The sequence below is a fragment of the Megascapheus bottae genome, chromosome 17 (assembly GCF_031878675.1).
Source record: "Megascapheus bottae isolate mThoBot1 chromosome 17, mThoBot2.hap1, whole genome shotgun sequence".
Lineage (NCBI taxonomy): Eukaryota > Metazoa > Chordata > Mammalia > Rodentia > Geomyidae > Megascapheus > Megascapheus bottae.
In genome coordinates, this window is record NC_143525.1 from 28,828,652 (window position 1) to 28,852,373 (window position 23,722).

A 23,722-nucleotide genomic window follows, 5' to 3' on the forward strand; every position below is an offset into this window, starting at 1 on the left:
GTTATTGGGGACGGGGAGCAAATATGAGTGAGGGGGTTGGCAGAGCTGGCTCCTGCAGGATCTGGAATATTCTCTGATCTAAGCCCTCTTATTCCACCAGCTTCCTCCAGGCCAGGATGCTGTACCACGTCCTATCTGACCCTTACCTTCACTTTCTAAAGTAACTCTCCTCTATCAAACAAAACCCACCCTTCCTCCTGCTTCCTCCTCCCAGCCAGCTGCCTGGGAGCAAATCATCCTGCTTCTACAATAGTCTAAAACGTGTACACATATGTACATGTACGTATGTAATAAAGACCCTTATGCATACATGTACACGGTACACATGCGTGTTCACACAGGATGCCACACTACAGGTCTGTCCCAGGGTCTTGCACATGGTAGGCAAGCACTCTACCACTAAGCTACAACCCCCTGGCCATTCATTGTTTTTTTTAATATATATTTTATTATAATTAATAGAAGGGTTGCATGATATTTGCCAGACATTCATTGTTTTTTGTTTTGTTTTGTTTTTTTTTAAGTGCCAACTGCTTTTTGACACAAATGCTTTCCTGTAGTACTGTAGTCTTTTCAAACATATGGCTCTTTTGATAGCTTTATATTATCGTCCCTTTGAGTAAATGGATCAATATTCCCCTAGGAGCCAGTAGTTTGAGGGTTTTTTGCTTGTTTTGGTCAGTTGTGGGGCTTGTGGCACTGTGCCTGAGTTGTTTTGCTCAGAGCTAGTGCTCTAGCACTTTGAGTCACAGCTCCACTTCCAGTTTTCTGGTGTTTAATTGGAGATAAGGGTCACACAGACTTTCCTGCCAAGGCAGGCTTTACACTGTGATTCTCAGATCTCAGCCTCCTGAGTAGCTAGGATTACAGGTGTGAGCCACCAGAGTCCAGCTTGCCGGTAGCACTTTAATGCAGGAATTTTAGGCAATTGTAACCTAAAGACAGCTACTTTGTGAGGAAAGAGGCCAAATAATTCATCATATATGCATATCTGTAATTCTAGCTATTCATGGTTTGAAGCCAGCCTGAGCCGAAAAGTCCATGAAACTCTTATCTCCAACTAACCAGCAAAAAGCTGGAAGTGGAGCTGTGGCTAAAATGATAGAGTGAAAAGGCTTAGGGAGAGCATGGGCTCTGAGTTCAAGCCCCACTACTCTTCTCCCCCTCACACACACATGCACACAATGTCCTCATAGACCTAAAAGCCAGTCACAGCATTCAGGTGCTAAATGACCCAGGAAGCAGCAGGAAGCTAGCTGCGCGCTGAGTGCTCTTAGATCATTGGCTGAATGCACTGCTTTTCCCTTCAGGATCAGCAGGGCCCATTGCAGCCCTTGCTAAGGCTTAGTGACGGCTTGGTTCTTGCAGCAGTGTCCTTTCCTCTTTTGGCAAACCTGCTGGAAGTGTCACATGTGAGATCTGTCCAGAATCTATCCGATTCTCTCACGGGCTTTCCTTTGTCATTCTAGACGTCATGTCCTACAGATCCACCGCTCTAAGGGACTCCAGGACCTAGGGGGTATCAGCTGGCAGCTGGCCCTCTGCATCATGCTCATCTTCACCATTATCTACTTCAGCATCTGGAAGGGTGTCAAGACATCTGGCAAGGTGAGGACTCTGGCTGCTGATCCAGGCCTGCCCAAGGGCCCCACAGGAGCTCTGACTGAGACCCAGTATCTGTACAGATACTGGCCAGGGGATTGTTTTCATCAGTGCCAAACATGCTCTTTCTCTACATCTGTTGAAAGATTCTAGAAATGGGCCAATCCCATTTACTTGCATGTGCATGTAAGTGAGGGGTGCCATACAACAACTTTATATTTTTAAAAATATGTAACTTTTGTTGTCAAAAAAATCTCTTTAAGCCAGGTGAGGTGGCTCATGCCTGTAATTGAAGGTACTCAGGAGGCTGAGATCTGAGGATCGCGGCTCAAAACCAGCCCAGGCACTAAAGTCTGTGAGGCTCTTTATCTCCAATTAACCACCAGAAAATTGGAAATGGCACTGTGGCTCAAGGAGTAGGACAGTAGCCTTGAGTTGAATCGCTCAGGGACAGTGCCCAGGCACAGAGTTCAACAACAACAAAAAAATCTTTTTAACCTACTGGTAGAATCACAGCTACCAGTGGCAGTTAATTTACTGAGAAACCATTGTAGGCTAGGCCATGATTGATCTGTATTGGCAAACTCTTGCTTCATGCTACTTATCCTTACCTTACAGATGTAAGCCAGGCTGTCTTAGACGAAGGTAGTACTGGTTAAATTAGATTCCTATCCATGTGATTCTGAAGCCAATTACTCTTCTGCCATATCTTTCCTTCTAAAATGACTGGGAGAAGAAGTAAAAAAAAAAAGGTAGAGCATTTTCCCAGAGCTCTACTGAAGTAAAAGCCTCTATAGACACCCATTTTCCTTCCTTGTAGTTCCTGGAACAGTGTGGTGGTAACCTGTTTCTCTTCTATACAGGTGGTGTGGGTGACAGCCACCTTTCCTTACATCATTCTTTCCATCCTTCTGGTGAGGGGGGCCACCCTTCCTGGAGCTTGGCGAGGTGTTGTCTTCTACTTGAAACCTAACTGGCAGAAGCTCCTAGAGACAGGGGTAAGATGTTGAAGGAAACCGTGTGCACCTGCCATATACTAGATGTGCTAGCTCTATCTCCTTCAAACAGGACAGTAGGAACAACTACAATTTAGTTTTCAGTGTGAAATCTGCAATGACACTTTAACCAAAAATATAAGCATAAAAAGTATTGTTGATCAAGGTACAAGTGACTCATGGTTGTAATGCTAGTAATTCAACAGGCTAAAACCTGGAGCATCATGGTTTGAAGCCAGGACTGGTCAGGAAAGTCAAGATTCTACTTGCAACTAGCAAAGAGCCAAACTGGAGGCATGGCTCAAATAGTGGAGTGCTGGCTGTGAGCAAACAAGCCACGCCAGCCTGGCAAGCCCTGAGTTCAAACTCCAGTAATAGAACACATATACACACAGACAAAATACAATTGAGGCCTAGTATGTAGTGTATGCCCATAGTCCTAGAACTTAGGAGGCTGAAGTAAGAGGATCACATATTTAGAAGCCATCCCTGAGCTCTGTGTCAAAAAAAAAAAAAAAATACTGGGCACTGATGGCTTACACGTGTAATTCTAGCTACTCAGGAGGTTGAGATCTGAGGATCACAGTTTTGAAGCCAGCCAGGACTGAAAAGTTCATGAGACTCTTATCTCCAGTTAACCACCAAAAAAACAAAAGTGATGGTATGGTTCAAAGCGGTAAAGTGCTAGCCTTGAGCAGAAAAGCTCAAGGGACAATGCCCAGGCCCTGACCCATGACTGACCAAAAAAAAAAAAAGGTGGAAGCCACTGGATGGGTTTATGTCTAAAAGATAGAGAAATTACATATATTTCACTGGCTATGTTGTCTATCCCTAGAAAAGATGGGGTTGGCCCTCTATATAGTCACATGGAGGCATGAGAGGTGCTGGTCTGGTCTCACCCTTTGCCCTTATGCCCTCTGCTCTGCCATGTTCCAGGTGTGGGTGGACGCTGCTGCTCAGATCTTCTTCTCTCTTGGACCAGGCTTTGGGGTCCTCCTGGCTTTTGCTAGCTACAACAAGTTCAATAACAACTGTTACCAGTGAGTATCTGAGGCCCCCAAGCGAAGCTTGGAAGTGGAGCAATCGAAAGCCAGCTAGTCTGGAGGAAAGTGATGAAACGGAGCCAGCTCACCCCCAGGGGTACCACAGGCCCCTGGCTATTGCCCATGGTGATAAGAGCCCACGAAGGCCATATCCAAGGCCAGTAATAGGTTAACAGAGGTCCCAGGCTACTTCTGTTTTGTGTGTGGGGGTCCCTATGTATAAAGCCAGTAAATAAGGAATTCTGGGTCCTAGTGGGTGATGGCAGGTAAACAGAGTGGGGAGAAGGAAGGTGAATGTAGTCATAGCAACCTTAAGTAGACATGTAGGAGAAGAAGAAAGAGAGGATTATGGTGGGAATGACTCTGATTAAGACTCTGCATAAATGGACATAAAGTACTGTGGTATAACATGCTAATTTAAAATTTTACAGTAGGTATATAAATACTACAGCATAGAACTAATAACTAGCTAATATGTTTAATGACAAGTTTTGTGATCATTTGTTTATATAAAAGTATGAATTATTTCAGCTAACACAAAGTAGAAAAATCATGCTTTGGATTTATCTCCTGAGTAGCTAGGATGGATGTGAGCTACCAGCTCCCGGTACTTAAGATACTTTGTTTTGGGGCAGGGAGTTTGGCCTAGTGGTAGAGTACTTGCCTAGCAAGCATGAAGTCCCGGGTTTGATTCCTCAGTACCACATACATTAAAAAAAAGTTGGAAATGGTGCTGAGGCTCAAGTGGTAGAACTCTAGCCTTGAAAAGGTCCAAAGACAGTGCTCAGGCCCTTAGCACTCTAGCTGCACACTGCTCCAGAACAGTGTCTCTCCTGTTAGCCTAGAGAGATTTATTCAATGTTGTTTCAAGCCTGTACCACACCATGGATGGTAGTCACAGCATTTGTGTGTCAAGCCTTGGGAAGATTTTTTGGAGAAGGGAGAGGAGTATCAAAGCAGGCTGGAGGTTCCTTTGAGCCACCGAGGCCTGTCTTCAGCAGGGCAGGCACACAGGTGGTGCTTAGAATCTCCACCCCAGAACTGTTACAAACTCTGGGTTTTCTGCTCCAGAGATGCCCTGGTGACCAGTGTGGTAAACTGCATGACCAGCTTTGTTTCTGGATTTGTCATCTTCACGGTGCTTGGATATATGGCCGAAATGAGGAATGAAGATGTATCTGAGGTGGCCAAAGATGCAGGTAGGGCTCAGATTACTGAATTGTTATGTTCAGGCTCTGGAAATATCTAGCTTCTGAATTACTTTTAACTGGCCCTTGACATTTTTGTATTTGAGAGAAATTTGATGGCTAAAAGATGTCAACCCTTTCCATGTGTTAAATAAGGTAGTTCTTTTGACCCCCAGTGCTGGGAACTTCAACACATGATGGACTTGAAAATGTGACTTTGATGATGGCTTTAAAACCAGTGAGAATGTAGCCAGGTGCCAGTTGCTCATGCTTGTAAATCCTGGCTACTTGAGATCTACAGTTTGAAGCCAGCCCCGACAGAAAAAGTTTGTGAGACTCCTTATCTCCAATTAACCACACACACACACACACACACACACACACACACACACACACACACACACACAAAATCAGCAAAACAAAACCCAAGTGGAGTTGTAGTTCAACTGGTGGAGTGCTAGGCTTGGGCACAAAACAGTGCCCATCCCCAAGGTTAAGCCCCAGGACCAGCACAACAAACCAAAACAATGAGAGGAACTGGGAGTTTGGCCTAGGGTAGAGTGCTTGCCTAGCATGCACGAAGACCCGAGTTCGATTCCTTGGTACCATATGCACAGAAAAAGCCAGAAGTGGTGCTATGGCTCAAGTGGTAGAGCTCTGTCCTTGAGAAAGCCCAACGCCATTGCTCAGGCCCTAAGTTCAAGTCCAAGGACTGGCTAAAAAAACAAACCTTGTGATAGGTCCAGTTTAGCAGACAAGTAATCACTAATCCTGAATACTGCCCATTGCTGATGTGATCACCCTATTTAGTATAGGCTTTCACGTCTAAATGAAAAGCATGATACCTGTTGAAAAGATCTGTTGGAGTGCCAGCACTGTCTCCAACACTCTTGTGGGATTGCCTTGATTTTCTTAAAAAAATTGGTTCCTCATCTTAGGACTTGGATTCAGGGCCTGGGCACTGTACCTGAGGTTTTGTGCTCAAGACTAGTGCTTGGCCACTTCTACTACAGCTCCCTTTTAGCTATTCAGTGATTAATTGGAAGTAAGAGTCTCATAGACTTTCCTGCCCAGACTAATTTTGAATGGGGATCCTCAGATCTCAGCCTCTTGAGTAGCTAGGTTTACAGGCATATGGCACAGGTGCCTGGCTTTGCCTGCTTTGATCAACACCATATTCAAAAGCATAACTACCTAGCCCATTCACATAAGGGACTTTAAAATAACAGGACATTTATTCTCTTTCCTACTGTTTTAGAGCAGGGACAATATTAGCAGGGATTTAAAAGGCTGTGGGATGTTATAGTCTTGGTCCTGAAACTAAGTCACTGAGTTGTCACATGGTAGATACTTTGATGTGAGTGACATTTTTGTAGGAAAGATCTCAGCAACTGCCTTCCCCTCTTCCTTGTGTCAGGTCCCAGCCTACTCTTCATCACGTATGCAGAGGCCATAGCTAACATGCCAGCAGCTACATTCTTTGCTATCATCTTCTTCCTCATGTTAATCACATTGGGGTTGGACAGCACGGTGAGTGAATGGAGGGAAACCAGTCTCTGGAAGGAGGAGGAGGAGGAGGAGGAGGAGGAGGAGGAGGAGGAGGAGGAAGAAGAAGAAGCTGGACCCATCTCTTCTACCCTGACCTCTCAGGCAGTGTTGGCCACTCTTTCCCACACTCTGGTCCATTCCTGGGCAATAGCACCTACTGCCCCTGTGATATCTTAGCGTCACCAATAGGAAAATGTAGAGAAAATTCCTGGCACAGGTGAAGGGCTCAGCATTATGAATTATTATCTTGACCCTTAACTAGGCAATGGCACTTTATGGTCTGGCCAGTACTCAGTTCAATGCCTTGTACCTATTTGTGTGGAGAGGCTAGGCATTGACCTTTCTAGCAGAACCAGTCTCTCCAAGGGACTTTACACACTAAAGTTCTGTCTCTGTGTGGTATTTTCTTCCCTAGATGTCCTTAGTGCTTTCAGATGTGTTCATGTAGCTCATGGGTCATAGAACTACAAATGGTCAGCTAGACTGATCATTCAGCAATCTTCCTTCTATTAACTGTCTGAGGCAGAAACTTGTCTTAAAGCTTCCACTGTGACTGTTGGCATGTGTTCTCAGTTTGCAGGCTTGGAGGGAGTGATCACGGCTGTGCTGGATGAGTTCCCACACATCTGGGCCAGGCGCCGGGAGTGGTTTGTGCTCATTGTGGTCATAACGTGCTTCTTGGGATCCCTGATGACATTGACTTTTGTAAGTACCAGGGCCCTTGGCTTTTAATTGGCCTCTAAGGCAAGAGGATTCTATAAAAACTTCTCCTTCTGTTATCACACAGTGTCCTTGTTTATTCTTGGGGTGGAGGGACTAAAGAAGTGTGTGAGGAGATTGTTGTTGGCATTAACAAGTTTGCCATGGGCTAGGGATGTGTCTAAGTTGAATCCCTAGCCCTGGGGAGAAGACAACTTATATCTGACAGCACCCATTTGTAGAATCTGTATATGGTATCTGGGCTCTTAACATTTTAATACAGCTCTAATTATATTTCAGGCTTGGCAAAATACTTGGAGAAAAACTAAGACTAGCATTTCCAGTCTGTTTCCATTCTTTAGGACTGTTTTCAGAATGTTGCCCTGATATGATCTATAGAACAGTTGAAGGCTGTGTGTGTGTGTGTGTGTGTGTGTGTGTGTGTGTGTGTGTGTGTGATGATCCTGGGGCTTGAACTCAGCCTGGGTGCTGTCCCTGAGCTCTTCAGCTCAAGGCAACTGCCCTACCTCTGGGCCTGGATGTTATGCCTGAGCTCTTCAGCTCAAGGCTACAGCCCTACCCTTGAGCCAAGCCCTACTTCTGTTTTCTAGAGGTTAATTGGCCCCTCCCTGAGATAGTTTTTCTCAAGGCTAGTGCTCTTCCACTTGACACTTTGAGCTTTTTCTGAGTAGTTGTTGGGAGCTAAGAATCTCATGCCCAGAATTTCATACTAAGAACCCTGTCCTGGCTGGCTTCAAAACACAATTCTTAGATCTCAGCCTTGTGAGTATCTAGGATTACAGGCGTGAGCCACTGGCACCTGACTGAGGCAGGCATCTTATGTGTATGATTAATGCCACCTGTCTCTTCTAGAACTTAACAGTGACAAAAAGTCAGGCCCTCTCCAGCCATTTTTTTCTTTTTTGATAGCTGAGGTAAATATGGGAAACTATACATCAGATAGCAACCCAGGATATGTTCTCCCAACTCAGGCAGATGTTGCAGATAGGTTTCTTTAAACCATGATCCCATGGCTTTGGAAAGTCAGCAGGATGGGCTAGGGACTGCGATAGAAGACAAAACTATGGGCTGGGAGTGTCTAGTGGTAGAGTCTTTGCCTAGCATGCATGAAGCCCTAGGTTTGATTCCTACGTATCAAATATACAGAAAAGTCCAGAAGTGGTGCTGTGGCTCAAGTAGTAGAGCACAAACCTTGAGAAAGTCCAAGGATAATACCCAGGCTCCAAGTTGAAGCCCAAGGACTGGCCAAAAAAAAGGGCAAAACTATGTTCAAGGAGTTCAATGTGTCTGACATCATGGCCCCCCAGATTGTGTTTAGAGGTGAGAAATTCTCCACAGTTATGGCGGTCACTAATTTTTAAACGTTGAAAATAGATCCAGAGGGTCTTTGGAGTGTGCCTCTTATAGCTTAGTGGGAAGGGGAAACAAAGATGTGCTCTGGGGCTGAGGAGCTCAGAGGCAGAGCACTTGCCTGGTGTGTGCCAGGCCTTGGGTCCTATCCTTAGCACCACTAAAAAAATTAAAAAGTGCTCCATAGGGCAAGAAAAGAAATCTGGTGAGGTGAAACTTAGCTCACTTTCAAAGGCCACTCTAAGAAGTAGGCAGTAAGGACCATAAGCCTAGGTCCAAGGTGGGAATTTTCCAGCATTTGTCTCTGTTCCGAAGCTTCTTTAGCCTCTGTGGCAGGGAGAGGTAGTGCCTTAGAAGGCCCATAACCAAATTTGTGATGTTGTTCCCAGGGAGGGGCCTATGTGGTGAAGCTACTGGAGGAGTACGCCACTGGGCCTGCAGTGCTCACTGTCGCGCTTATAGAAGCTGTTGCTGTGTCCTGGTTCTACGGTAAGACCTGTCTCCTGTCAGTGGAGCTCTTTCTATACTACCTGCAGCTGGCACAGAGAGAAGAGCTATTTCTCAGATGGGCCATTTCTCCTGATGGGCCATATAAAATATCAGCTAAATACCTTCAGAATTAAGTCTTCTTTTTCTGTGTTCTGGGCCGGGGGTGGGGGGAAGACACTTCTTTTCAGGTCTGAGGATGAATGTTTACAGAGGCAGGCGAAAAGTGGTTCATTTAGCTTATCTAAGTGGTGGTTTAAGATCCTGATGAGCTCTAAGAATTGGAGACAACGCAGAATTAGTGAACAGTGAATGTGTCAAGAGGTACAGTATACTACTGTTAAGTTTGTAAAGCAAGAGCTCCCTCCAGAGCCCTGAACCAAAGTTTAGTCACATATCTTCTAACTAAGGGGCAAAGAATGTTGGAGTTTTCTGTCCAAGTAAATTCCCCAATTTACACCTCTAGTCCTGATAGGAATGAACCTGCCAAGTGTGCAGAAAGTAAGCAGAGATGGATCCACTGAGGTACCAAGCGCCCCGCGGTGTGGATGGGGGAGAGCATAAGCAATTAAAATGAAGACTGCTAATTTAGAGATATATGTCTACAATGAAGAAACCATTATTAGTGTGTAGGCCAAGTGGTAGAGCACTGGTCTAGCAAGCTCAAGGGCTGGGCTCAGTCCCCAGTACTGGGAAAAGAAAATTCAATCAGCTCATTCTAAAAATGAATGTTTCTCCACTTTGTATGATAATAAAGCAGCTTTGACATAGTAATTGCACAAGAAGAAGAGGAAAGGGACAATGTGAGTTGCACATGGGCCTAGTTTTTCAAAAAGAGATCCTTGCCTCATTAGCAGTTCAGGGAAGGAAGTTCAAACTATGAGAAGCACAGCAGACTTGCCCCAGGAAGCAAGGGGGGGCTCTCAGGGCACTTTCTCCTTTGCAGTTTCATGTCTGTTGGTGAAAATTTTCACTTCTGACCCATTAAATTTTTTTTTCTTGCCAGATAAGGGGCTTGAACTCAGGGCCTGAGCACTGTCCTTGGACTTTTCTTGAGGCTAGACCTCTACCACTTGAGCCACAGCACCACTTCCAGCTTTTCTATGTATGTGGTACTGAGGAATTGAACCCTGTCTTCGTACATGCTAGGCAAGCACTCTACCACTAGGCTAAACTCCCGGCCCCCTGACTTTTTATAGAACTTTTCCTGGAAAGTTTCCAAAGTAGGGTCAAAGTTGATATCTGCTACACGGGCTCATCACTCCTAAATAAAATCCAACTCTCTCTCCTGTAATAATAGTATGATCAGTTTTATGTTGAGATCTTAAGAAGTGTGGGCACATGGGAGGTGGGGGGAACTTTAAGTGTCTTCCCAAATGTCCGTCATGAGCTTTGCTTGCTATAAAAGATACTGCTGTCAGCTGGGCACAGTGGCTCACACCTGTAATCCTAGCTACTCAGGAGGCTGAGATCTGAGGATTGCAGTTCAAAGCCAGCCTGGGCACTAAAGTCCGTGAGACTCTTACCTCCAATTAACCACCAGAAAACGAGAAGTGGTGCTGTGGGTCAACAGGTAGGGTAGTAGCCGTGAGCTGAAGAACTCAGGGACAGCGCCCAAGCTCAGAGTTAAAGCCCTACCATTGACACACATACACACAAAAAATACTGCTGTGTGTTCTTGAACCACTCAGATGGAGACATTTAAGAGCTCTTATACTTGTTCAGGTCAGGAATTTCAGCTCCCTTCCTCCTAGTCAATCCCAGTGCTGATCCCAGTGATTCTGATGGTCTCTGAGAAGTGGGAAAGAATATCACCTAATCAGTGTCTCTTTGGAATGACTTTAGGCATCACTCAGTTCTGCAGTGACGTGAAAGAGATGCTTGGCTTCAGTCCTGGATGGTTCTGGAGGATCTGCTGGGTAGCCATCAGCCCTCTGTTTCTCCTGGTGAGTTATTTCCTAGCTCCTTTGTGGTGTAGGGAAATAATTGCCTCCAGAGACGTGTGTGTGTGTGTGTGTGTGTGTGTGTATGCCATTATGCCAGTATGCCAGTTCTGGGGCTTGAACTGAGGGCCTGAGCACTGTCTTTGGCTTTCTCAGCACCATTTCAAGCTTTTTCTGTGTTTGTGGTACCAAGGAAGCGAACCCAAGGCTTCATGCATGCTAGGCAAGCACTCTACCACTAGGCCACACTCCTAGCCCTCCAGAGACATTTAAATAAATATATATACATATATGTATATATCATACATGCAGACCTGCCTTATGAACTTCAGGAACTTGCAGGGAGCAACCACAGAGCACCTCCCCCTTCATAAGTGTACCTCTGAGAGGTATTGTGTAAAATGAGTACTCCTATGTAGTCAAAACCCTGTCAAGAAACAGAAACAGAAACATGACAGTACTTTAGAAGCCTCTCTTCTAACATCTACCACTACAGAACAGTCTTGGCTTTGGTCACATTAATATATCATCCTTTATTGAATAATATCAAGGAAATTTATTGAACACTAAGTGCCAGGGTGGACTTAGCTCTTAATTTATTTCTCTTTTAATCCTTATGATTCTGTGAAGTTGTTATAATGTGAATACTCCCATTTTACATTTAAGGAAATTGAGGCCTGACATTAAAGTCACATAACAAGAACCAAGATACAGGAGAGATGGTATTGCTCCTGAGAACAACACAATCTTAGTCTTAGCAGTTTCATATTTTGTTTTTGCATACATGCTTTTATTATCATCCATTAGTTGTACAAGGGGGTTTTCACTGTGACATTTCCATGCATACTGTGTGTATCATCTTGCAAGGCCCCTCAAGCATAGGTCCAAGTCAAAAGTAGGATCCACTTTTTGCTAAAGGACCTGGACCTGGGTTAGTCCATTTTTCAAGGTGTGTTTAATATTCACTTTATCTTACCTGGTATCCACATGGAGAGGCCTTTATCCAAGGATGGATAATGCTTGCTAACCACCAGTGCACACTGAGGCAGCCTGGGAAACCCTCTTAGTGTGCATCAACATGGAAAACTCTTCAGTTGTTTCCCTTATCTGTAAATCTTTTGTGTATGGGTGTGGGGGGTGTTGATCTTTTAGAGACAGAAAGGTTGTGAGAACATTCCTTCAGTCACATGGGCCATCCACTTACTGTTAGAACCTCTCTTTTTACCTTATAGCTATCTCTTCTTCCTTTCAAAAGAGCCTTTTCTTTCTTTCTCCCCACCCCCCCAGTTGTAGGGCTTGAACTCTGGGCCTGGGCATTGTCCCTCAGCTCTTCAGCTTTGAAGCCATCCCTTGAGCCACAGGGCCACTTCCAGTTTTCTGGTGGTTAATTGGAGATAAGTGTATCACGAACTTTAGTAACCAGGCAAGCTTTGAACCACAATCTTCAGATCTCAGCCTCATGAGTAGCTAGGATTACAGGCATGAGCCACCGTATTGTTTTTTTATCTTTTTTATTCACATTTATCCTCATCTCTGTGACAATTCATATCTTTCCCTACCACCAGAAACTCCTCCAGACTTCCATTTTCCTAGACTTTAGAGGCATTCAAAGCCACATCAATACATGCACCAAGCAAGAAGCATTCCCAGGGCACAGATGTAAACACTAAATCTTGGTCTAGTACTTTAGCAGCTTGCTAATGCTTTTAAGTAAATACTTTTAAATAAAAATTTTTTGAGGGGCCAGGAGTTTGGCCTAGTGGTAGAGTGCTTGCCTAGCATGCGCGAAGACCAGGGTTTGATTTCTTGGTACCACATACACAGAAAAAGCTGGAAATGGTGCTGTGGCTCAAGTGGCAAAGCTCTAGCCTTGGGAAAGCCCAAGGACAGTGCTCAGCCCCCGAGTTCAAGCTCCATGTCTGACAAAAAATATTTTTGAGTGGGGTCTGTGTTGATTGTACTGGTCTTGAACTTAAGCCCAAGGCAATCCTTCCTCCTCTCTATTTTTTCTAATCTACAAGTTTCAGCACGAGGTTTGAACTGAATTGCCTGGCCTGCCATTGCCAGTGCCAAAGTTCTGACATAAACAGGTTATTATTTCATATTAAAAGCAGTGCTTCTTGATAATCTACTTAAAACCTTTCATTTGTTTTTCAAAGGAAGAAGGGATGCTGGTTTAATTCCTTGAGGGCAATCATGTTTGTTTACTTTTGCTGTCCCCACACTGAGAGAATGGTGGCCAGGGCAGACAGTGGGGTGAGACAAAGGCACTCACCAGGGGCAAAAAAAGCTTAGGGACAGCACCCAGGCCCCTGAATTCAAGCCCTAGGACTGGCACAAAACAAACACCCCTGAGTTTATGGTCCTGGGGGTTAAACTCAGAGCCTTGAGTTTGTAGGGTAGACCCTCTAACCATTTGATCCACACCCCCTCCCCCTCCTTTTTTTTTTTTTTTTGTCTTGGCTATCTTCAAAGCAGTCTTGCTTTGTGCTAGGCCAGCCTGAGTGACCATGTTTCTCTGTGTATGCCTGTTATCTCAGTGACAGTACATTCAGGCATGTGCTTTCCCTATAGCTGAAATAACAGGCATATGCCACCAGGCTCAGCCATTGAAAGAGATGGAGTCTTTCTCAAATCCTGATCTCCAGACCTCCACTTCTTTAAAAAACTAAATACAAAAAGATCATTGATGACCAGTATTTTACCAAATACACGAACTGACTTTACAAGCCCACTTGACTTGTTTCCCAATAATCTAGCTCTATCAGATCCTGCTTCATAGATTGCACTAAGGTATTATTTATCTTAGCTACTAAAATTACTTCTTTTACATGTGTTTCATTCATCTGCCTCTTCCCACCTCCTAGTCCTAGAGGCTTTGGGCATTTTCTCTTCTGGTAGTACATTGCCCGAGTCCCTTTACCTGGCAGGACCCATGTATGGATTTGGGTACAGTCACATTGTTCATAATTCCCATGATGCTCCTTTACTCTTCTCCTCTAAAGGCAAGTTCTCTAATGCCTAATTACAAGGAGGAAAATCTGCCTTCTACTTCTACGTTTATTTAACAGATCTCTTGCTCTGAGCTTTTTAAGGCTGCTTTAGGTAAACAATGTGTAACTTACTAAAAATATTCTTTTTCACTGAAGCCAAGTTACAAAAACATATTGTGTATGAGCAAAGAGAGGCTGGGCTGTGTGAGATGGATGAAGGGGGAAGGGAAAGTTTGATCCCTCTTTCTTGGAGTTGGATTTTGCATACCTGGCATCAAATCAGTTCTGGCAGGGCTGGCTCCTAATCCACCTTGTTCTGTTCCCACATTACCTTCTTTAGTAGATGGGAATGGGCAGGAGAAAGGTGGGCTATTGACCCAACTCCTGTTTTCAAGGCCTCCTCTCAGACTTAGGATAACACTGCTCAGAAGATGAATGTGTGTTTAACAATTTCCTATTTTATTACCTGCAGACAAAGAAAAAAGAGCTATAAATAGATGTTTGACCATGCAGATAATTTACTGTCTTCTTTATGACTATGTAATAATAAAATTAAATCAATAATGACTTTAGCAGATTGGTAACTAGGCAAAAACTGATATTTACAATATCTGGAAACCAAGCTGGAATAAGAAAACTCATAAATTGGGTGTTGGGAACATGTTGTAAGATTTTTTCTTCATCAAAAATTTCACATGAAAAGTGTATCCGGTTGCATTTCCCTCCCCTTTCCATAATTCTTTTCATTATAAGGACATGTGGCAGGCAGGAGGTCATTGCTCAGATGCCTCTTTGTAAGCCATCCTTGAAATCCTAGGCTAAAGTACTGAGTATAGAAAGCAGTGAGGGGAAAGGGCCATCTCAGGAGCTTGGAGTCCTCCGGGGATTTGAAGAACCTTAATATCACTTTCAGATATAAGGTACCTTCTATCTGATAGATGGCAGTCACAGCTGAGAAATGCAGAGATAGGAAAACAAAGGAAAATTATAAAGTCCTATGCCTGGCATTTGCTGTAAGGGACCAACTTGGTTCATTCCTTTGGTGACCACCTCCAATGGATTCCAATCTCTGCTTACCAGAAGGTAGCACAGGAAAGGGTGCTGCCATATCCCAGACATTAGCTATAACCTTCCAAGCTGTAAGCCCTGAAGTTATGAGGAAAAGCACCTTGGCAATGTTGAAGTTTAGGAGTAGACATTGATGTTTCTTGGAATTTCTGTCTCAGTTCATCATTTGCAGTTTTTTGATGAGCCCACCTCAGCTACGACTTTTCCAGTATAATTACCCTCACTGGAGTGTCATCCTGGGTTACTGCATAGGAACCTCATCTGTCATCTGCATCCCCACATACATAACGTACCGGCTGATTACCACTCCAGGGACAGTTAAGGAGGTAGGTGATAGTAGATATAGTGTAAATGTGTGCGTATTTGGGGTGTAAACAATTCTTTTATGTCCTATTCAAAAGATAGATTTACACATTTTTATTCACAATAGTGCAGCCATCATTTTAAGTATCTCCCAAATGTTGGGTGTGCTGAGGCATTCAGTTTGGGCTGTGTTTAGCTTTCCATACTTAGCAGACAGCTACTTTGCTGATTGCAACAAATATTATTTTGAAATCATCACAAAATAAGGATGTTACACCAGTAACTTAGTGTTCTTGTTTTGCGGCTTGAACTCAGGGCCTTGGCACTGTTCCAGAGCTTCTTTTGTTCCAGACCTACTATTTGAGCCACTGTGCCACTTCTAGCTTTTTCTGTTTACGTGATATTGAGGAATTGAACCCAGGGCTTCATGCATACTAGGCAAGCACTCTACCACAAAGCTACATTCTCAGCCTCAGCAAATTAGTTTTAGTTCAAGACACTGGAATAAAATTTTTTTTTGCCATGGGGCCGGAAATTTGGCCTAGCAGTAGAGTGCTTACCTAACATGCATTAAGACCCAGGTTCAATTCCTTGGTACCACATACATTAAAAAAAAAAAAAGCCAGAAGTGGGCTGGGAGTTTGGCCTAGTGGTAGAGTGCTTGCCTAGCACGCACAAAGACCTGGGTTCAATTCTTTGGCACCACATACCTAGAAAAAAAAAAAGCTAGAAGTGGTACTGTGGCTCAAGTCCAAGGACAGTGCTTAGGCCCTGAGTTCAAGCCCTACAACTGGCACAAAACAAAAGCCAGAGTGATGATGTGGCTTAAGTGGTAGAGCTCTAGTCTTAAGAAAGCCCAAGGACAGTTCTCAGGCCTTGAGTTCAAGGCCCAGGAATGGCAAAAAATAAATAAATAAATAAAAATTTTTACCATGATAAAAGACCATTTCTGGGGGCTGGGAGTTTGGCCTACAGTGCTTGCCTAGTATGCATATAAAGACCCGGGTTTGATTCCTTGGTACCACTTACATAGAAAAGTTCAAGCCCCACAACTGGCAAAAAAAAAAGCCAGAAGTAGTGCTGTGGCTCAAGTGGTAGAGCTCTAGCCTTGATAAAGCCCAAGGATAATGCTCTAGCTCAAGTCCAGGACTGGCAATAAATAAGTAAATGGCCATTTCTGTAATAAATAATAGGATCTTAATAATAATAACACCTTAAAGTTTGTAAAAAAAAAAAAGTGCATACTTTCCAAAGAATCTTCATATAAATGATCAAACGATCTCATTTGTTATTAAAAATACCTTGTAAGCAAATAGGTAACTGAGGCTGGGAATAATCCTGTTCAAAATGCAGTGGTCTTCGTCTGTGGGCTGTAATAAGCAAAACTCAAACCTGAGACCATTACATTAATATTACTGAGATATTTTGTGAGAAATGAGAACAATGGGATTCATTTCCTTTTCCAAAGAGGAAAACAGAGTTAATATTGAAAGAATTAGCTCTTACAATTTCTAGCATGGCCTTGTTCTTTACAAAGGACATTGGGCCTCGGTGGTGCTTGTGATTCACTCTCAAACCCAGTTACAGAATTCCTTCTTTCAAGTTGTCTCTTAAGGCAGTTGGGATTATCTATGAGCTCTCTGGCTTCAAACCCAACAGCAAAGGTCTGAGATAGGAATTCATATAGTCATCTTTTTACAGATTCCTCCAATTGGTCACAAGGTACTGTTATGCCAAGGTATATAAATAACGGAGCTGTGTGATGTTGGCAGTAGAGGTAAGACAATTACAGGGTCATGTTCACCCCAGACCGCCAGATGGGGAGCAGTGGGTTACCAAAAATGAGTTAGCATGTCAAAGAGAACTAAGGGAAGGTCACAGTCAGCCTTGGTGAGTCACTTACCACTTCTAGGACTAGGTCTCATATTTAAAATGTGTTGATTGGACTATTAGATCTCTTAAAGATTGTTGTTAAGGGCTGGGAGTTTGGCCTAGTGGTAGAGAGCTTTCCTAGCATGCACGAAGACCCAGGTTTGATTCCTCAGTACCACATGCATAGAAAAAAGCTGGAAGTGGTGCTGAGGCTCAAGTGGTAGAGTTCTAGCCTTGAGAAAAGTCCAAGGACAGTGCTCAGGCCCTGAGCTCAAGCCCAGGACTGGCAAAAAAAAAAAAAAAAAAAGATTGTTGTTAAAAGAAAAAGTATCCTATAGACTATCAACAGCAAGGAGGGAAAAAAAGTCATTTTTTGGAGAATCCTAAATTAAGGCAAAGTTAAAAAAATATGAAACTTACCAGTGACTCATGCCTGTAATCCTAAACTATGTAGGAGATCTGAGGATTGTGGTTGTGGTTCAATGCCAGCCCAGGCAGGAAAGTCCATGAGACTATTATCTCCAGTTAACCATCAAAAAGCTGGATGTGGTAGAGAGCTAGCCTTGAGGAAAAGTACACAGTAACAGATCAGATGTTTCCCCTCTTGACTATATGGAGACCTGGGAGCTCTGGCTGACTGTTGGTTCCCAGCACCATGAAAATATTATATTGTATATCTCCAGCCTAGGAAAAGATCAGAACTCCAAATGCAGTTTGTATTGAGTGCTTATTTCTTTTGTACCATTATGACTCACTGAAAATTGAGGACCATCTATACATAAGATGGGATATCTGGAGTACACTACTTCAGGCTGTACTTGCACAGAAGTACATCCCAGTAGTCTCAGGGTTGGAGTCATCCACTGCCTTATGTTATTGTCACAAAACCCTCATAACCTGCACGAAGCTACTAGTCCCTAGTGAACATCTGTTTATGAATATGTCAACAATGGTCCATTTCTTTGATTAGTTGGTTCTGTCTTGCGGAGGGCATGACTTAGCAAATTTGAGAGCAAAATATGACTACTGCCACCAAGACTTGGTTTTTTTTGGGGGGGGTTGGGAAATCAGCGCAAAGGGCAGCAAAACATGTAGGAGTTAAGAGCACAAAAGCTATTTTCTTTATAATATTTGCTTGCCTCGAATATAATGTAACCCTTCTATTAATTACAATAAAAATATATGAAAAAAATATTTGCTTGCCTCTACCACATGCCTTAGTGATTTCTTCCTCTGCATAGTATAGTTCCACTTAAATTATACTGTCTACTTCCCAATTAGCAAAACAGAATTCCTGTGAGACTTATCTCCAATAACAATGCAAAAAAAAAAAAAAAGCCAGAAGTGGTGTGGTGGCTCAAGTGATAGAGCGCTAGTCTTGAGCACAAAGAACAACAGGGATAGCATCAAGGCTCAGGGATAGAGCCTCAGCCAGGACCAGCAAAAAAAAAAAAAAAAAAAAAAAGCAATTTGGTAAAGATTTTTCTAAGTTTCTGCAGAGCTGCTATTTTTCCTTCTCCAAATCCCTGACCTGCTTCATGTTACTATGCCAAAGGAGGTTCTCAGCCTGCTTTTCTGTGATAGTATTACATCACTATGAAACTGCTGCTTCAGAAATGGTGATTTAAATGGTTGCATCTGCTTTCAGATTTCCTACAGATTTCACAGGAGGAGTCATTGAATTAGTAAATACCCTGGTCATGGTAATGGCACTGAGTCCTGTAGCTGTAGTATGCATTGGGGCACAAGGAAGCTGACTGAAAGGGGTATGGTGCAAAATCTAATATCCACTCTATTTTCTAAGCCCTGTGTGGCCATAATGAACCTACTTAGTCTAGAAAAAAATGCTCTTGGGCCAGGAGTTTGGTCTAGTGGTAAAGCGCTTGCCTAGTATACACAAAGGTTCAATTCCTTGGTACCTCATACATAGAAAAAAGCCAGAAGGTCCGGGAGTTTGGCCTAGTGGTAGAGTGCTTGCCTAGCATGGATGAAGACCCGGGTTTGATTCCTTGGTACCACATTCATAGTAAAAAGCTGGAATTGGTGCTGAGGCTCAAGTGGTATAGCCTTGAGAAAGTCCAAGGACAGTGCTCAGGCCCTGAGCTCAAGCCCAGGACTGGCAAAAAAAAAAAAAAAAAAAGCCAGAAGTGGTGCTGAGGCTCAAGTGGTAGAGCTCTAGCCTTGAGAAAGTCCAAGGGCAGTGTTCAGGCCCTGAGCTCAAGCCCAGGATTGGCAAAAAAAAAAAAAAAAATGCTCTTACGCTAAAGCATGTTTTTGTTTTTTGAGAATCAGAGGTTTTATTGAAGGTTCATTCCTCCCATTAGTGTTATTTGGTACTCTTTTTTAACTTATAATCAAATGCCACTAGACATGGTGGTATATATCTGAAACCCACTACTGAGGAGGCAGCAGTAGGAAGACCATGGTCTGAGGCTGGTCCAAGCTAAACTGTGAAACCCTATTTAAAATTTAAACTAGAAGCAAAAAGATTGGAAGCATGGCTCAAGTGGTATAACGCATGTCTAGCAAGTTTGAAGTCCTGGGTTAAATCTTCACAACCACAGAAAGTCATTAAATACTATCTAAGCTTTAACATAATGTGGAAATACTTTTACAGTTAATATTGGTAACATTTCATTTTCTTTCCAACAGCGCATTATTAAAAGTATTACTCCAGAAACACCAACAGAAATTCCCTGTGGGGATATCCGATTGAATGCTGTGTAACATGCACCAGTCAGAAGAAAAGATTTCCCACCTCCAGCTCTGAAGAGTCCTGTCTCACTTTTTTCCCCCTAAAGGAACAAGTTTCCAGCCAAACCTGATGATGAAAGGGCCTTCTTCATGGAGACACAATCCTAAAAGACTATGGTGCCCAGATTTTAATGGCCTTCAGCCACTTCTTCCCAAGAAATCTGCTGGACATACTCTCATAATGGACTGTGACCCAGCTGAACTGGCCTGTTCTGTATGTGTGAGGAGGTGGGAAAGAAGGTGATAAAAATTACCTACGCATCAGTTAGGATTAGGTTTAGAATCGTTTGTGAAAGCCTCCTGTATTATTATTTTTTTTTGGTATGATCATTGTTACCTAACATCCTGTTTGCTTCATTATCTAGGGAAGAAAGAAAAAAAAAAAGGATGTCTTGCTAGCCAATACTTTGAGTAGCATAGCATACTACAGCTGGAATCTACTAGAACCTTCTAACCCATGTGCTGCTGTGGAATAAGGAAAGATGTAAAAAGCTAAGCTGAAAAAAAAATGTGTATGTGAGAGCATTTGTGTTTGTGTATATTGTTGTGTTGGTGTGTTCTTATTTCCCAATATTTTGGGCCTATTACAAACTATGAATTTCCTCTAATTTTTCTTACATTAATGAGTTCTATCTACCCAAATGTGTCTGTATGCCGGAGCCAGCCGGCAGTGAACCGGGATTCCTGACTTTGGGGGTGAAGGCCAGGAAAAAAGAAGACAAAGAAAAGAAGAAGACAAGAAAATGATGGGGTTGGGAGGACTACAGCCCAAGTCAGCAGCCCAAGACTCCAGCCTAAGATGAGCTTAAGACTGTAGCGCCATTTATTTCAAGTTCCAACCTTAAATGCTTTTCTTAAAACCAGGAAACTGCCAGGGGTTCCATGCATACAAAATAGCAATCAAGTCTCAAATAGGTTAAATGAGAAGTGATTGACATAGCCCAAAGTCATCATGATAACAGCTTACTTCCTCGTGTACTCAATTGTGCAGGTCCAAGGTCACTCTGACCCCATACTCAGTCCCCAACATGTGTATGTTATCTGGGGTGGTTAATTAACAACAGCATACTCCATGCTACCTTCTTTGCCAGTGACACTAGTTTAGCACACACGTCTTCCTTTCTTCTCTCCCTTCCCCTAAACATCAGGATAAGGTTCCACAGAAAAAACAATCTGGCCTGGCTATAAGCCCCTTTCAAGATGGATGGTAAGCACCTGCACTTTCAGTGTTTTGCGGGCTGTCTGGTTTAAGCTCTACCTCAAATAACTGAGTTTAACTGTTTAGGTTCATTAATCTTCTGCAGAGGGTAAATCCAGTTTTCAGTAACACTGAAGTGTACAGATCTGGTATATGGCCAAAAACCAGAGTCTGAGGCTTGAGTTAGCTTTAAATGAACTTCCTTCCATTTTGCCTTTTTCTGGTGGTCATGATTGTGAGTGCAGATGATTTTCAAGACTGAATATAAAGCTCTTAAAGAATCCAGATAAGGAAATCTGGCTTTTGTTGGCTTGTAACATGATGTATAGGTAGAGAAGCACATTTTACCTTCAGTGTGAGACTTGCCATAATCTTGAAGAGAATAAACTCAAAGACAAAAGGTCTTAATCATCTGGCACCATATCACTTTATCTTTGTTCTTTCCTTCCTGTTGCTTTGCTAAAAAGAAGTTGCATCAGTGGCAGTATAAAGACATAAAGCTACCTTTGTAAACATTTATAGATACTGTATTCTTTCAAGATTCCTCCCCCTACTTTAGTCCTGGAGTTTTTAATTTACTGCTTCATACTTGCTACAGTCTTTTGAGCCACCCAGCTCCAGTCCTTTCTTTTTCAGGGGCTCACATTTGCCTTGCCCATGATCCTCCTATCCCTGCCTCCCAAGTAGTTTAGGATTGTAAGCATGCACCACCATACCCAGCTTGTTTTGGAGAGGTGTCACTTCTTCCCAGACTGATCCTCCTATATTCACTTATCAAGTAGCTGAGATTACAGGTGTGTACCATTATACATGGCCCAAGATTCCTTTTTGTTCTTGCAGTACTGGAGTTTCAATTCAGGACCTAAGCAAGCTTGAGCAACTAACCTGGAATTTACCACCAAAGCAAAGCTCAACATTGTGGAATGCGATGACTAACCTTGCTCTTATACATTACCTTAGACAGTGCTCAGCAGTCCAGTAGCACAACCAAAGTCTGTCTGGGTTCTTTCTTGGCTTGTCTTTATACTCATAAATCAACACCTATAACAGAAAAATTATCATATGCTGAGGGAGTTTGCATGTTTTAAATTCATTGTAGGGTTTATATTTTCAATTGGAAGAAAGGTAAGCCTAGAAATGGTTTGAGAAGCGGCACCAGTGGTTCATGCCTGTAATCCTAACTACTCTGGAGGCTGAGATCTGAGGATTATGGATCAAAGCCAGCTAGGGAAGAAAAGTCTGTGAGACTCTTATCTCCAATAAACTGCTTGGGTGGTAGAGTGCCAGTCTTGGGCATGAAGAGGCTCAGGGACAACACCTAGTCCCTGAGTTTGAACCCCAGGACTGGTGCCAAAAAAATTTTTTTTTGAGAAGCATATTGAAAAAGAAATTTATATCAGGGTGTGGACTTCCTAGCTTCCAGAGGTGTAATATGGAAAATATTAGAACACATCTTTAAAGGGCTTTTCATATATGCTAGGCCAGCACTCTACCACTAAGCCAAACTCCCAGCCCCCCCCCCCACCTTTAATGTCTTTTCTTTTTTGGTGCTGGGGCTCAAACCCAGGAAGTTGCACTTGCTAGGCAAGTACTTTGCCACTGAGCTACATACCAGCCCTGTAATGTTTCAATTATAGGATTCACATCACTACTCAATAAATATTTTTTTCCCCTTCCGTACTAGGATGAACCTAGGGCCTTATGCTCACTTGGCAAGTGCTCTACCACTTAACCCTGCCTCCAAGTCCCCCTTAGAATCTCAAGATAATGATTACCAGTAGTTTTTTCTGCTATATGTTCTTTTTTGTAGTAGAAACAGAATTTTAATGTAATATAGTGGACCCCCTTGGTACACATAAGTATATAGTTGCAAAGAGACCACTGAAGAGGAATGCAGAGTTCAGTTGTATACTGTACATATTCAATTCTCCTATATCACTGTCCACTAAAGATATGCTACCTTTCAACAAAGCTGAATTTTTCACTGTATTAAATGCTCCTTTGGGAGATTAGGAAGATTCTATAATTCTTGTTTTCCTTTTTCGAGTACCATTCAAAAGGGAAACACTCCTGGTATAAAGTTTTAAAAATTAAAAATTCAGAGACCAGGAGCATGACCTAGTGGTAGAGTGCTTGCCTAGTGTGCAGGAAACCCTGGGTATGATTCCTTTGTACCACATACATAAAAAAAAGCCAGAAGTGGTGCTGTGACTCAAGTGGTAGAGTTCTAGCCTTGAGAAAGCCCAAGGACAGTGCCCAGGCCCTGAGTTCAAGCTCCAGGACTGGTAAAATATTAAAATTCAATATATGAAATGATGGATAGTGTATGTTGATATCTGAATTAGTAGACTTGAATTAAAAATACAATAAATCTTAAAGCACAGTTCCTAGCTACAGTATGAAAACAATGATTTTTGTAATCATTATTCTTTTACATAAAACCATAACAATCAAAAAATAAAATTCTTACATTTCTGTAATCTTACATTCTGACTTCATTCAGTGGATGTCCTCTAAGCATCTTGTGCAGAAGAGTTCAAGATACTCCATCTCAATATATGAAAAAAAAAAGATATTCCATTTCCAAAATAACCTACTATAGGTGCTGGTGGTTTACACCTACAATTCTACTCAAAAAGCTGACATTTGGAGGATTGTAG

General features: G+C 42.8%; 1 protein-coding gene across 2 annotated transcripts in view; it reads left to right on the forward strand.

Moving 5' to 3' along the window:
• Positions 1-20,384, forward strand: part of Slc6a4 (solute carrier family 6 member 4) — a 38,970-nt gene extending 18,586 nt beyond the window's left edge. For both annotated transcript variants that reach the window (XM_090350514.1, XM_090350513.1), the window contains exons 5-14: positions 1,470-1,608; positions 2,466-2,600; positions 3,534-3,637; positions 4,712-4,839; positions 6,245-6,357; positions 6,949-7,080; positions 8,835-8,934; positions 10,777-10,877; positions 15,094-15,261; positions 19,763-20,384. In XM_090350514.1, coding sequence (XP_090206640.1) covers positions 1,470-1,608; positions 2,466-2,600; positions 3,534-3,637; positions 4,712-4,839; positions 6,245-6,357; positions 6,949-7,080; positions 8,835-8,934; positions 10,777-10,877; positions 15,094-15,261; positions 19,763-19,837 — 1,195 coding nt within the window. In that variant the 3' untranslated portion in view covers positions 19,838-20,384. The remainder of the gene's footprint in view (positions 1-1,469; positions 1,609-2,465; positions 2,601-3,533; positions 3,638-4,711; positions 4,840-6,244; positions 6,358-6,948; positions 7,081-8,834; positions 8,935-10,776; positions 10,878-15,093; positions 15,262-19,762) is intronic.
• The last annotated feature ends 3,338 nt before the right edge of the window (positions 20,385-23,722 follow it).